Consider the following 16,018-nt stretch of genomic DNA (forward strand, 5'->3'; position numbering starts at 1 on the left):
TTGGTTGTTTATGTACAATACCAGACAAAAACTATCTGGGGATATCCCAAGACAAACACAAATGGAAAAAACACTTGAGTCCTGAAGAGTAAATTTAAAATGACAGGAGAAAAGTTACCCTTTACCAGAAAAATTGGGTTCATATTTCTTTGGATGACTTTTCAGTATGTGTGCTCACTATTCCTTTCGTTGCAGCTACGGTTGTCCTATTGAAAAATGTGCACACACAGCTAATTTGAATTTTACATTTTGATAAGATTGTTTATCAGAATTGCTTTAGGAATGAAACCCAGCAAAACAAATTGTCTACAGCTGGGGGAGGGAGGGGAAGTGTTGCACCATCAGCTAAGCAATACTCTTATGATTGTTCTGGATGTGCTCTGTCTATCCCGACCATGCGTTAATTTAAAATTACCGTCGGTGGGGAAGATGTGGTGCTGGGAGTGTGTGAAAGTGCGGCAAGGAAACCATTACTAGGTGTATTTCTTCAGATGTGGTGGTTGCTGTGAGCAGCTGAAGAGCAGTTGGACTAGTCTGAACAATCCCTCCAATGGGAGGTTGGCAGAGTAAGAGTTACAAACTACTGAACAGGCAGTGAGAAAAACGTCCCTCTTGCCTACTGAGTGTATGTGTGTTTCTCTTCAGTTTTGTTAACTTAAAAAGGCTTTGTATGGGACATATGTAGACTCTGCCACTAGACACGGGAGATTTGGCTGCTCTAACCTACTAAGTCACCTGTGCCACTCATAATTTGCATGGAGTTGAATATGGAAAGTCGTATGGAACAAAGCATCTGTAATAAGTTAATAATATCAGGGGAGCAATACATGCAGATCTGGGGCTTAGGCAAGCAAATGCATCCCTCAAAGGAAACACAAATAGTTGTATCTTTCTTCCCCTCAAACTAAGTCCAGTTTTCCATCCTGATTTTCTGTTGTTCCAGTCGTTCATAATTCATCTTAATGGCTTCCTTGAACGTTAGGGCCGCGGTGCTAACCTGGAACCATAATGCGACATGGAATCATGAGTGCTTACCATTACTCAGTAAATGTGCATGTACGGTAAGAGCACTAAGCAGCACCTCTTTGGACATTCTTACTCCTCGGGAAATTGCTATGAACAAAGATGTCTTTCTAGGGACCTCAAGACCTCAGCTGTTCACCTCCTATCAGAAGGTTTCTGCTGTTTGTTTTGTATGTTTTGAACGTTATCAGAGCAGTCAAACGTCTTACTGAAGGCAGCTATTCAGTTGTACTTTGGCTGAAGGTCTAGGAATATGAGAAGGGGGATGGAGTCGTTATTCTTTTGCTGTTGTATAGTTTTATATATGCATTTCGGATGAGCTGAAGTCTTGCATTCTAGCTTTCCACACCAGTAACACTGTGAGGTTTGCTGTCAGCTGAGCTCATGTGGAATGTTTCCGAGTTGCACTGGCTTTCTTATCTCTTTTCCATCTAGCTGTCCTCAGCCTAACCTGTGGTAATGCTCCTACTTCGATACAGGCATCAAGCCTTTTTCCCATCTTGCAGTCAATTTCTGAAAGGCCCAGAATCAGGCTTTATGGGAGCTGTTGAAAAGAAACTTTCAAACAGGCTGGAGTGTCCCCATAACTTACACCAAAAGCTGTTTATCCCTGTGCTCTACCCATGTACATGTGCACACCCTTCCAAAACCCATAAGCACTGGTACATATTCCCACCTCAACTCTGTATTTTGATACATTAGGACCATTCTAGCTCTTCTTTCTTCACGTCTTCTCTATTGTTCAACAGGCCCTATGGTTCTTAGACAACAAGTAACTAAGTTGATGAGAAAATAGGTCTTAGTTTCTCTGCCAGGGGTTTGGTCATCAGTCGGCTGACACAGAGGGCCGCCTGGTTAAAGAATTATGGTAACTTTTTCCAGGAGACTTTCTACGGAGCTTTGTAAAGGCTGGATTGGTAAAAGCCAGTGCTCACTTCAACACTCTACACTGCTGTGTATTTTTACATTGTCTAAAGCCTAATGAATTAAGAGGTCTTCTTTTTTTTTTTTTCCCCCTTGTGCAGATGCAGTGGCAGAATGTGGAGCATGTTGGCGACCAGAGTCCTTATGTCACGTCCGTTATTCTTCATATTAAGCAGAATGTTCCCATCATCCGTGACAATCTGGCCTCCACGAGAAAATACTTCACTCAGTTCTGCATTAAATTTGCAAAGTAGGTCACTGCCTGTCCCGGCGTTCTCTGGTAATTCTGATTGTCGTTAGCCTGGTTATGTACCTGCCTTTTAGTACATTATATCAGTAACTTTTGACATATAGGTCAAGAGCTTCCCAAGTCTAGGGGAATGGGGTCACCTGCAGCTGTCCGTGAGATTGCGAGGTGCTTCCATTCCTTGTCTTGAGTGTCCTGCTGAAGCAAATTTGCTCAGTCGTCTGCATGGATTCCTTCTCACGTGCCCGGACCAACGGTAAACTATTTGAATGATCGCTGGAGCACTGCTTTCTAAGTGCAGAGATTTCTGGGGTGGGCCTCTGCAAAAGACCAGTTTTGAGTGTCTGTATGTGGAGTCCCAGTGCAGGAGAGGTTGACAATCAGCATTTGGTGGATATTTAAAAGAACACTTCAGCTTCGTTATGGGAATCTCTTTTCCTTGGTATAAACCTGTGCCGGCTCCCAACTCTCATGACAATTCTTCTCCTTCTAATCACACACTTTTTAAACAACCAGCAGGCTGCGAAGCTGCATTTAACTAGAAGTAAACACACAGTGCACAATCCTGTCCTAGAGCTGCTTATTTGTGCAAAGACAGTGATCAGTACAGACTGGAAATGTACCTCAGGTATGTGGAGCCTTTGTGATGATCTGCTTCCTGGCCTGCCCATGCTAGACAGGTTAATAGTAATCGGAGGATGCAGAGAATAAGGCTGGCCATTTTGGAGTTCAGGGCCCAGCTCCCACTGATTTTCATTGCAGTCGAGTGCCCACCTCTCTTAGACGCCCTTAAAAATCCCAGCTTCTGAGTCTCTTTTTTTGAGAGCCTTTTTAGAGCCCTGTTTCTTAGAGCCAAATGACCTTTGAAGGGATTATGGGCAATTTCTTTTAAACTCCCTTGTGTTCGTCTGAGACCAATCAAACACTGCAGGCCTATGACCCAGGAAAAAGCTCTTAAAGGCCATGGTAGCGACAGCTACTGGCTGTCGAGTTCTGCATGGCCAGCCCAGCAGAAGACATGAGCGGGAAACACTGCACGTGCCATATTTCATACTTAAAAATACCTAAACATTTCATTCAGTTCTAATAAGCTAATCTCTCCAAAGTAACTTGCAGTTACGGAGTGGCTGTTAGAATCAGAGCTTCAGTTTCTACTTCAGCAGAAAAGGATGTAGTGGAAAGTCTTGAGAGCTATTAGCTTCTTCAGCAGGGCGGATGGCCTGAGAGTTACACTCCCTTTTCCGTCTCCGGGTGCTCATTAGTTTGCATTAAGAAGCAGTTACTGATCAATCATATGATGACACTGCCCATAATCACTGTTCGAAACGCTGTCTCTGAAAATTTATTGCGCATAAGCCTCCTATGTGGTTACATTTGAATTTTATATAGCTACCATGGTGATAAATGAAAAATCAGCTGTTCACAGCACAGTCTAATACCTTGGCTTAGTTGCCTCCTTTTAAACTTTATTGTTAAGCACATACCAAGTGAATTGTGGATAAAGCACCCGGCTCTCCCATCTGGGATGAGTTCAGATCTAAGCTAGTGAGTGAGTGGACCAAAGTTTGTTCCTTGGTAGATCTTGGAAAACTGCAAAACTACCACTCAAAAGACCTCTGACTAAAACTGTGGACCTGCTCCAACGTCCCTTTAAGTTGAGAGAAAGTCCTGCTGTCTTCACAGGGCTCTGGATCAGGCCCTGCATGTGAGAATTCAGCTCCTTTCGTACTCCTGATGATGATGATTTTGCCAGTAAGACTTGCTTCTAAACAGAACCAGTACACTAGTTAATGATATCTTGATCTTTCTCAGCACCCATGTGACACTTTAATACCGACCCATATCTGGGTGCCTTTAAGACGCTCAATCCCTAGAGTATTAACGTTCTAGGCTGGTCTGTCTACTAGACATTGTACCTTTTGTGTGCTACACAACACTGAAAATCCTGTTTGCATTTTGTGTGGGAACATCTGTATCTTTTTGCACCGGCAGCCACTTCTTAAATCTAATTGTATTGCACTAGGGCTGGTTTTGAGTTACAGGACCACGGGGCAGATAAAGTTTCTAAAGTTGCAGAACTTAAAACCAACTCAAGAAATTTGAGCCAAATTTGGAGGAAGAAAATTCCTCACCAGGGACTTGATATGTCTTTCGGTGTATGCTATTTTTTCCCCTTTTTGGCCAAGACTCTCATGCTCCCAAAATAGACTGGGGTAGTTGAAATTCAAGATGACACTTAAGAGCAACACTAATGAACCCCTCTCTTACATTCTCACGGGTACCTAAATCACTCCCCTATTAAATACAAAATATAGTGCGGCGGAAGAGGCTTCCACATCTGTATGAACATTTGCTCAACCTACCTTTGCAAGTTGCAAGGAGATTTGAACGGGGGATAGAAACCCAGGCGTGTGGTAAGGCTTTTAAAGGTAATTATCTTTTCCTCTGCCCCAGATTGGCTTATGTTAGCTACATACTGTAGAATGTTGTGGATAATTAGAGTGAACGTTTTCCTAATGACTTGGAGGGACTTTGATCGGGCATTCAGTGAGAATTACATGAAAGAAGATTGTGACATTCAGGCAGCATATGCTAGTGCTGAAGCAGCCTGAAGTAAATCTTGTTGTTTCGGAGACAGTGGCTGATCTGAACATCAGAGGGTTATTTAAACCTAAGAGATTCTCTATTGCTAGTGACTCAAGAACAGCTGGACGCTTTGAACAACATTCTGTAGCAGCTCATCTCTAAAACGAACGTACTGTGGTTGCATATCTGTCTGTCTTGCTTAGTGAGGTATTGTGTTTAATGCATCATCAGTGCAAGGGATTAGGAAAACACAAGCTTGGCAAAGCTACTCCTGTTGGATGGGAGCCTTTCAAGTGCTGTGGTTTCTGTTTTCAGGCTCCTAATCTGTCTTGCTCTGCTTTATTATTACCTTGGGGACTAGTCTGCTTGTACAAAGTGTTTGGTTATGATTTTACAGTTCAAATTGTAAATGAGTTGTGGCATTAAAATGTAGAGCTCTGAGTACAGTGGAGCACATTTTTCAAAGTGCTTAAACCATGCGCAGAGAATATGCAGTTGAATAAATCTATATTCCTCTTATTGGGACTGTCTACACGTGCTAGAGGGGAGTCGGGCTTTGGAGCTGACTTTAGGAATTGTGCTGTCTAGGCCTTCGGAGACGAGAAGCTCAGATGAGCTGAGATTCTTGGTCATGCTGCAGCATTCTTGATGGCCTCTGCCAGCCAACACATAGAAGAGGGGTAGTGTCACTCATCTTGCCCACCCTGCTGGACATGAGAAGCTGTTTCCAGTTAGACAGGGCATAATATAACATAACAGGCAGCATCCAGGGGTGGAAAGGTCACTCCATCCCCCCTTCTGTGCTCATTGCAGGGAGAGCAGGTGGCCATTCTCTGATGCCTCGAAATTTTCACGCTAAGCAAAACCTCCCCTATTGAAGATTATGGCTGGACAACTGAAAGAGGGAATCCTTGGGCCACGTGAATGCAGATTCCTTACCTGAAATGCTGCAGAATTAAGCAATGTCACTGTCTCCCATATGCAACGTGAAAGTCTTCGCACCAGACCTGCCCTTGGGTTAGACGGACATGTGAGATCAAAGATGCATGTAATCTTGCACGCTCCTCCATTTGCAGTGAACTGCTGCGGCCAGAACTGCTACTGATTGTCCGTTTTATAGGCTCGCATGAACTCGAGCTGTTCTTGGCTCTCTCTAATTGGCCTTTGGGATTTATTTATACCCCTGAAAAATAGACTTATGAGACCGATAACTTTCATCCCTGCCTTAATGCTTTCCTGCAGTAGGGGCTGGTGTTTGTTTTCCTACCGTTGTTTATGCCGAGTTGCCAAGGCTCGTTTTCTCAGGTGGCCAGACTGGAAGCCATTTGGGGGCAGCCTCGGAGCTTGTTCTCAGTAATGATTTTAAAATTGTTCCCCATTGAGGCTCCCCTCCCATCCAGGCAAAGATTATTCCTTGTGAGAGGCCATGGCCATGAGTTGAAAAGAGAGAGGAGAAAATTCTTTCGTTGAAAGAGCTGCTTTCTTTTAACAGTTTTTTGCTCATGTAATGAGTGCTTTGCATGTGCTGCAGACACACAGCTCGTGTCATTCTGACCTGAGTAAGGGAAAGGAGAAATTACCTGGCGAGAATAACTGGTGGCAGGACAAAGAGGGTCTTGGCCAGGCTGCTTCCTTCGCGGGATGGAAATAAATCACTTGACAGATGCAAAGGGAAAACCAAACTGAATTCCAATGACTGCAGTAAGTGGAGCTTTCTGCAAGGAGAAAGAAAACAGACCAATGCAAACAAAATACAGGACTGAGCCATTAAAGCCTAAACCTGTCACTGGGTCCCAGACATAGGACAGGAAACATGAGACATGCAGGTGTTCAGCCAAATGGAGACCAGGTGAAGGAAGCCAAGTAAATTACAAATGAGCGAATCAGAGGAAAAGGGGGCGTTAGTGATGTGGTCCTACCAAACTGCTCATCAGGGTCCAGATAACTTCCTTTTGCTTGTGCTAGCCACTCTCCTTGAGTTCGGCTACTGAATGCATCTAGTGCAGCCTTTTGGTTTTATTGGTAAGTATTGTGGGCCTGAGTCTGAATTGCCTTAAGGCCCCTTTACATCACTCTGGCAGCGTAAAGGGGCCTTAAAGAGGGTGTTACTGCCGGGGTGGGGTAAAGGTAGTGTAACTCGGTGGTGTCCTGTGTAGCTTGGCCTTTTGATTGTCAGCACATGTAAAATTCAGACATGCGTACAATACTGAAACATACACGTCATGTGTCTTCTGTGTACGTTTTAGTTTTGATACGCTGTGGCATAGACACTATAATACCTTAACCATGTCTTCTGGACTGAGGGGTCAACCACTGAGATCCCACCTTCTTTCACCCTCAAAACACATACCCAGATGTAGGCCGATGGCAGTGTTAGGGAGGGGGCTGATGAGCCCTGGAATAACCGTCCACCTGCTGGGAGACCATCCCTCAGAGCAAGGGGCTTCAGAGGGTGCCAGATTGACATGGAAAAGACATTTAACATTGATAAGACTTTTCCTTCTCAAGGAGGGGAGAGGGGAGAAGTTCTGTTTCCATTATAAAAATCACCACCTACAAAACCTAAAATCAAGAAAAAAAACAGAAACTTAACCCAGAAAATGTACGTCCTACCATGTATCATTCAGGGTGGGCTTGTGTTTAAGCACTGAACTGGGATTCAGAAGATCTGGATTCAGTTCCCAGCTCTGCTAAAGACTGACCATGTGACATAAACTCTGGCAGCTTCTTTTCCCTAGCTGTAAAATGGGGATAGTAACGCTGCCTTTCTTCCCACCTTTTGTCTTATCTGCATGGACTGTAAGATCTTTGGGACAGGGACTTTCTGTCACTTTGTGCATATGTACAGCACCTCAGACAGTGGATCTCTGATCTTGGTGGGAATCTCACGGTACTTCTGTAATAGTTATTTTTATGTGTATATAGTATTTCTATATCCTGTATGGAATAGGTTCTTGTTATAAAGATGCTTTCACTCCATGAATAGTTATTGTCCTGGTGTTTTGATATTTATTATATAGTCTGATAACTTACTTAACTGATCCGAACTGACACTATAATCTATTACTCCATTGTCCCAGAAATACTTACGTATAACATGTACGTGGCCTCCAAATTAACTTTTAGACCAGCATGGTTAAAGAAAAAGAACTCTACTTCACCTATTTGTATATTTAAAAAAAATAATGTATGCTCAGAATCCATTTGAGAGCTGTATGCACTTGCAATGCCATAATGGAAAATCCCGATATATTTTGCACAGTGTTAGCTTACGATTTTATGTGACTGAGAGTATTGAAATTCAAATATGTAATTTTGGTACTCTTCTTCTCCGCAGCTCCTTCATTCCCAAGTTCATCAACCACCTATTCAAGTGCAAACCGATTAGCATGGTGGGGGCAGAACAGGTGAGACAAATTAATTACCTCCTGCTGTAGAGCTCTCAGCTTCATGGTGTCTGTGTATCGAATTGCACAGAACTAGGGCGTTTATTGCTAAAGTAGTGGGGTGTTGGTGGTTATGCATTGTCTGAATTTCAATACAGGTAAGTGTCCAGTGATTATTTTAGGGCTTTATGACCAATGATATCATGATACATTTTGGGGAGTGGGGAAGTGGGATACGAAAGATTGCCAGGCGCCAGTAGGCAGGGTGGTCTAGGGTTAGATCAGGGAAGAGTTCAGGTTCCGGGTTTTGTTTCCAGTTCTGCTGCTGCTTCGCTGGATGACTTGGGACAAAGTCCCTTCATTTCTCTGTACCTAAGATTATCCTTGCGTAAAATGGGGATAGTGGAGTTCACGGTACCTGTCTCACAGTGTTGCAGTGAGGTGTAATGCTCCTAAAGGGCCTGGTGAAAAGCACGCGCTCGGAGTGAATGGTTATTTATGGCTAAAGCTACTGTAGGAAGTACAGGTATCCTCATGGGAAATAAAGGTAGCTTGTGTGTCCAGGATCCTCCCTGGGTAACCCACCCAACCTCCCAGCACCACCTATTGTGCTGGCCACCTGCAGTCATGCGAACACAACCGGAGGATGATGGAAATTGAAGCCCGGGACTCCTCTGTGATTAGCTCCCATCATCAGAAGGGTTGGTGCAGAGGCATCCCTGGATGGCTGTATCAGATGTGCCCCCACGCTCCCAAACCAGGTCCAACACAGCGCTTAAATGGTGCGGAGAGCCCTGCGCAATGGTGAATTTCATCCACTCTTCATCTAAATGTCCAGTCTTGAAAGGGGAATTGCTGCAGAAAGCGCCATGTGGCAGGTGGCGATTCCACTGTAAATGAATTGGCTGCTGTGGCTTTTCCAAATCCAGCCATTTAAAGACTGAAAAGCAGAGCAAGGGCTGCCAGAGTGGGAAGGCAAAGCCGTTTGCATAGTAAATAGTCTAGAGACGACCCAAGGCACATTGGTTTGTCAGCCTGGAAATGGAAGCTCAGCTGCAAACATTGCCTCCTTAATGGAGAGAATTCTGATCAGGGCCGGAAATTGCCTCCAACTCAAAGCCAACAGCTCAGTTCTGACTGATTGCCCCTGCCTCGAAGTGCCCAGTAATCAGTCAATATCCATAGCATTCGTATTCGTTTGTGTTCCTAGTCCCCAGACATGGCCGTGGCAAACAAACCATGAAGGTGATTGGTTCGAAATGTTGCATTGTCATTTGGTTGTTGCTTTTCTAAGTGCTAGAAGATTTGTGATGATGTAAACATGTGCTAGAGAGCTGCTCTCTTGGTTTCTTTTATGACTTAAATGCAGAGTGTATCAGGTTTTTAAGTTAGTCTCCTTTTGAGAGAGCAATTGAATCATGATAACATGGCTAGATTCATAACAGGGAAAATATTGTGTGACTTTGTAAAGTTATTTTAGTTAGAGTTGGTAGAACCTGTTTTCTTGAGAACAAGAAGTTACATTTAATCTTAACTAGAGAGATACAGGTGTGTTGATGGTGTTCGGAACAGTTCCTGAGAGACTGGCTAATGTTAAAGGAAGAGGAGGCCGTTTTTATTGTAGTCTTCCCACCACCTGTATGTGCTCATTGGGGAATTGCTCTCAGCACTTTTGACCCTGGTTACACACTGCTAGAGCAGCCCTGGCTTTTGAAGCGTCTCAAGTGCATAGCCCTTGACCTGTGTGTAGGTGTCCGTATTTAGTAGTGGGAGCTGAGGGGGAATGTTTCACAATGAAACGTCCAAGCAACACCCTGCAAGTGGCTTTTAAATAATGTAAAGTTTGTAACCCAATCCAGCAGAAGCCTTGGACTCCTACATTACAGCCAGAATTAACCCTGTTGTGCCTAGGTGCTGAGATCAGTTGCTGATGACATGCTGTAATAATAATAGTAAGATTAAGAAAAATAATGGAAGTGTGAGAGAAGTTTCTGCCTTTCCTTGGCTTTGTTAGCTTGTTTCCCAGCTAGCGTTTTGTTCAAACAGGATATTAAAACGTGGATTGTGTAGATCCCTGTTTGTATTTCCTTTTATAGCAGTTTGGGGAACAAAATGCTGCACATAAGTGTGGGTTGCTGCATTAGACCATGACTGGCTTTGGAGCTGTGAACAGCTTATTGTGAATGTAGTTTAAACAAAAAACGACATCCTTTATAGGGCCTGGGGCTAAGAGGTGTAGCTCCCAGCGGTGCCATTTGTGGTTTCTACAGGTGCTTGCAGCATTCTCTCCAGTTTTTTGCAGCATTTCTCCATCCTGCATACCTGAGCCTGCAATGGAAATTCCAGCTGCACGCACAAGCTGGTTGTGTTCATCTGATGGGTCTTGGCTTTTTATGACGCTTTTAAACAGGCAGATGGAGGCCTGACGTGGTCTGGTGGCTTAAGATGGACCATCACAGCCGTGAGTGAGTGAGAAGGTCTGGTTGGGAAGGGTTTGGGGAAAAGAAGATTGAGGAGTCCTTTTAGATGCTGTGGGGACCTAGGAGGAATGTGATGGGGGAGTGAGACTGAGAGGAAGAGTCCAGTGGGTAAGAGAGGAAGATCAAGAGTTCTGGGTGGAGAAAGGAATTGGAAGAGAGAAATATTTGTCAGGATGTGACTTTGGACACCTCAATTTTGGGTGCACTGCTTGAGACCCCCTTTAAAGGGTCCTACTTTTCAGAAAATACTCGACTCCCACTCGCTGAAAACTAGGCCCAGTTAAAATGTCTCAGTTTGGACATCCAAAATCTAAGGCACTCAAACTCACTAGTGGGTTTTAAAAATCCTGACCTTACTCTTAATCCACGCGCTTCTAAAAATGTCTGTCTGTTTTTGTGTTTTTTTTTACTATTGTGTAATTAAAAGCAGCCAAACTGATTTAAAAAAAAAAAGTTTTTAAAGGCTGAGAATTTGTGCCAAGGTACAGCCCAAAGCAGATTTGTTTGCATGAATTCCTAACCCACTTCTGTACAGGTTTTATAATGAAAATGCTCAGTGTTGTACATCCCATGGACTCTGTGTGTGTCAGATCTCAAGCTTCAGTAAGTGGCAGCCCTGCTCAGGATTCTGATAGGAAATCTCCAAGGTCACTCCAGCTGCTGTTTTGGGAGAAATATAGAAGTAAGGTCCCGAGTACTGGTGATAATCAGAGATCTCATGGCAGTTTTGTCAGGAGTTGATGTTAAGCCATGTGTCCTGGCTAACTTCCAGCGTGGGCAATTATATTCTGCCTCCTGCAGTTCCTTTTGTATTTCCAGATGGATATGATATTCCTCTCTTTAAAAACACTCTGGTGTGGTGGTGCTGATACAGAATGGCTGCTGAGGGAGCTTGGCAAACCCTTTGGAGTGTTGCTGGATGAAAGATGCTGTGGCACTTATAAAATGCCTTTCATCTCAGGATCTCCACGTGCTTTACAAACCATTTCAGACACACCGCAGCATCATGACGTAGATAAGTGTGCTCAGTTTCAGAGATGGGGAAACTGAGGCACTAAAGTGGTCACACAGTGGGGCCAATGGCAGGCTCAGGACTAGAACTCTGAGCTCCTGGCTCCCAGTTCTTTGTCTCCTTTCTTCTCTGTATCTTCCCTAGAGAGCCCCAAAAGTAACAGACAGCAAATAGCACCCTTAGAAAGCAAGTGGTTTTGTCAGTATCTTTGACATATATAGAAACAGTGAACTTTGATACGTACCCATGTATCAGGGAATGCAAATGACTGGACAGATCAGGAGAGTTTGCATTACCTTTCCATTCGGGTGTAGCTGCTGGGTCTGTTGCCCCAGCTATTCTGTCTTAATACACCTGTCTGGTGTCTGGGACAGCCCTGTTCTTTGTTTGAAGACGTGGCTTGGGTGGGACAGGCTTTCAGATGGGAGAACAGTGAACTTCTAATTAATGTCTTAAAAGCTACCAGCTGCCAAGGAATCAGAATCCGGGTCTCTGAGCAACATACTTTTGTGAAATGAAACCGGATCTTTTTAAAAAATAAAATAAAAAGATGTTGCTGTGTTTGTGTAAAGACTGAACTCCTGCTGCTTTCCCTAATAGAAAGCAAATGGCGGAAGTACAATTCCTAGTTGCCTTGTATAATAAACATTATTAGAGACTCCAGGTTGTTACTGGAGCTTTTCTGAATAACCATGTGGTTAAAGTGATTAACCCGTTCCCAGCAGTGCATTTGGGTGGTTGTTATTAGGGTAATGGCATAACTTGTCCATTTCAGTTCTCTGATCACTGTGTTGTCTAATGCAAACAGAACAGTGAAGGTCTGTTAGTCTTTGATCTACCCTGAATCCATTTCATTCGGAGTGATGCTTGTTCTCTTGGGGATGGATTGACAAAGATATTTAGGCGCTTAGGGATGCGGATAGGCACTTAGTGAGATTTCCTAAAGCACCTGCATATGGTAGGTGACTAACTCCTATTGATTTTCAATGGCAGTCAGGTGCCTAACCTGCTCTAGGCACTTCTGAAAATCCCGCTAAGCCCCTATTTGCATCATTAGTTGTCTAAAGACCTTTGTAAATCTGGCCCCTTGGGGCAAACGTTACCATAATAGTGTTGCTTTGTAGTGCCACTGCTGATCTCTGAAGGGAGTTTCTCAGCTATTTAACAGCAGTTGCATTCACATCCAGGCACCGGTACAATGTTTGTGAACGTGTTTTTTTTATTATAGGGAATCCTGTTCCCTCTGCACTGAACCGAGACCATCAATTCATTTCTCTCACACCTTGAGACGGCCGTCGTAGAGTGTCCCTTTTTGAATCTGGTCCACATTTGAGCTGGTGAACTTGCCATGGCCACTCCTTTTGGGATCAGTATCCCAAGGATATTAACTAACGCCAGGGCCGGTGCAAGGAAGTTTCGCGCCCTAGGCGAAACTTCCACCTTGCGCCCCCCCCGCCCTGAGGTGCCCACCCAGCGGCAGCTCCCCACCTCAGCTCACCTCTGCTCCGCCTCCTCCCTGAGCACGCCGCCCCCGCTCTAATTCTCCTCCCCTCCCAGGCTTGTGGCACCAAACAGCTGTTTGGCGCCACAAGCCTGGGAGGTGGGAGAAGTGGAGCAGCAACAGCGCGCTCGGGGAGGGGGCATAGGAATGCTGTTTAAAAAAAAAAAAAAAAAAAAAAAAAAAAAAAAATTAGGGGCACCGCTTTTTGGCACCTCCAAATCTTGGCGCCCTAGGCAACCGCCTAGATAGCCTTAATGGTAGCACTGGCCCTGACTAACGCCTTCGTATGTTAACTCAACTCTGTGTGCTTAGGACCGTAACACAAATGTCCTTAACTATTGTAGGGATTTTTGCAGTGCTGGTAAGGTTGTGGGGAGCACACTTCCGCCTGATTCTAGCTCCTTTGCAGGAATGAGCTGTGTATGTGGATACCCAGAGTGTTTCCTGTCCCATGTTAACAAATCAAGTTGTGTTCCAATTCTGGTTAAGCAAAAATACAGCCCAAATGACTCAGGTCTCTGCTCCGCGGCGGGTCTCCACCCTGCTTTTTAATCCAGACCTGAAGGTTTTATGGTAATTAAGCTCTGGCTGAGGGCACCTTTTCCAGCTTAGCTATTAATGAGCACCAGCCCCTTTCCCATTATGCTGCATGAAGTGTTGGATGAGGCCAGTTTTGTGAACTTTCACATCCCCCGTACTGAGAGCTGCCCTGAGTCAGTCAGTGCAGTGCGGGAGTGGGAGCTGTCGGTATATGTACTGTTCTGTCGTTTTATTAGTGGTTGAGTGACTGCAGACCAATGGAGAGCATTGCAGACTGGGAGGCAAAGGGATCAAGGTGGTGTTGAGTTGGTCGTAGTCACTCGTTAACATTACAGCTTACAAATGGGTGACACACTATGAGCCAGATCCTGAGCTCACCAGGAATCACCGTAACTCCATTAGGGTCAGGGGAGATCTCCTGATATACACCAACCGAGGGGTCTGGTCCTTTGAGGCTCCATCACGGTGATTCATTCCTTCTGTGCCAACAGAGATGTAAATGCCAAGATGTTCTAGGATTGTAAAGAGTTTAACTTTTAGACTTTGTGGCATCCTAGCTGCTAATAGCACTTAGCTGGGAACAGTATAACAGCAGAGTGTGATTAACTATTACAGCTGCTGTTGGACACTCACTCTCTGAAGATGGTTCTCTTGGATCTGCCTTCCATTGGGTCCCAGGTGGTGAGGAAGGCTCCTGCCAGCTACACAAAGATAGTGGTGAAAGGCATGACGCGGGCGGAAATGATCCTGAAGGTAACTCTCGAGATTCTTTATTCTGAGTACTGAGTCTGCTTGACCTGGAAACTCGGAGTGTGACGGCCATAGGGCCCTTTCTTTGGAACCCAGAGTTACCGAGAGCACATGTGCGTATGTGCACATTGGTACAGTGTGGCTGGCATTTCCAGGGCATCAGGGAGTTGGGCATTTCTGGCTCCAGAGCTGTTAGCTGAGGCTTTTCACCAGCACCACGTTCATGGCTCTTCTCTCTGGGCAGGTTCCTTCCAGTGGTATTGAAGAGACTCATGCTTCCCAGTTTAATAAAATAAAATTTCGAACCCCGCTCCCCAGTGCCTGCCAGCCCGCAAGCTGGGAGGCAGAGTCCTACAGCAGCTTCAACACAATACACAGTCCCTGCAGCCTCTCGGATCTGTTCAGTTTCTGTGTAACAATTGACAATTCATAAACGGGACCCCTGGCCCCTCCCTGCTCTGGGATTTGTCACTGCTTTGCTCTGCCCACTTGCCCGCACCTTTCAGTAACAGTATGCGTGGATGGCCCCTTTTCCGTTCTTTAGCCATCGTAGGTTCCGCTGGTTTGCACAGAGACGAGACTGGACGCTGTTTGTTCTACATGGATAGCACAAGCTACCCACAACGGTGTCTGTGGCATGGTGCCCAGACAGTTCCATTGTAAGACGGCCCTGCTTTGGGCTCTGGGTGAAAGGCCTTGGAAGTCTGTGTGGAGATCGTTGGGAGGACAGAGCACAGGGACTGAGCAGGAGAGTGTTGTCCTGAGCCCTCCAGAGCTTTGCTCTTTTAAAGCACAAAGCTTTATCCTGCAGTTTTAAAAAGCAGAATCTGCCTTTACCCAGGTAAAGCTGGAGCAGGACTTCAGCTCTTGTAAAATGTGCATCGTTCCCCTCCTCTCCAGAATCCCTCCGCCTGGATTTAGTTTAAACTGCAACGGTTCTTCATCCTTTGCAGAGGCCAGGTTGTGTAGGGGACAATTCAACCTAATGAACTTCAGTTGGGCTTTTAGAAGCTCGGCTTATATGTCAGGAGAAACTTCTCCCTCCACCATTGATATGGCTCTTCGTATAGCTGGTTGGTGGGTTAATATGTTCATAGCTTGTGTCTGATGCATCTCTCTCTCTCTGCAGGTGGTTATGGCCCCTCATGAGCCCCCCGTTGTGTTTGTTGACAATTACATCAAACTCCTTGCTGATTGCAGCACAGATACTTTCCAGAAGATACTAGACATGAAGGTTAGAACCAACCCAGCAGAATTTACGGTCCTATAATAAAGTCCCCCTCTGGAGAAATCTGAATGCCTTGGCAACTGTTTCAGTGGAAACGTGTAGGGCTTCTGAAGTATGAAAAGGCAATTTACAGAACAAATGCATCCTCCCTGCTCTGAAAGCGTGGAGAGTTGCTATTGATTGATGGTCTTACCCTGCTTTCCCTTTGCGCACTGACTTGGGAGTTCAATTCCAGGCTTCAGGCTTAGCTTTCCTTTGTCCAGAACAGTGGGGTGGCTGTATCCTGCCCTTGCAGGGGAGGAGGAGAAGACAGATTTGAACCTGGGTCTCCAGTAGCTCTT

The 16,018-nt window shown here is 45.0% G+C and overlaps 1 protein-coding gene across 1 annotated transcript in view; it reads left to right on the plus strand.

Moving 5' to 3' along the window:
* VPS53 (VPS53 subunit of GARP complex) overlaps nucleotides 1–16,018 on the plus strand; it is an 88,883-nt gene that overhangs the window by 68,679 nt on the left and 4,186 nt on the right. Inside the window, exons 18-21 of the mRNA XM_054008008.1 lie at nucleotides 2,049–2,197; nucleotides 8,118–8,187; nucleotides 14,315–14,452; nucleotides 15,579–15,683. Coding sequence (XP_053863983.1) covers nucleotides 2,049–2,197; nucleotides 8,118–8,187; nucleotides 14,315–14,452; nucleotides 15,579–15,683 — 462 coding nt within the window. The remainder of the gene's footprint in view (nucleotides 1–2,048; nucleotides 2,198–8,117; nucleotides 8,188–14,314; nucleotides 14,453–15,578; nucleotides 15,684–16,018) is intronic.

Source organism: Malaclemys terrapin, chromosome 18, assembly GCF_027887155.1.
Source record: "Malaclemys terrapin pileata isolate rMalTer1 chromosome 18, rMalTer1.hap1, whole genome shotgun sequence".
NCBI classification, from domain to species: Eukaryota; Metazoa; Chordata; order Testudines; family Emydidae; genus Malaclemys; species Malaclemys terrapin.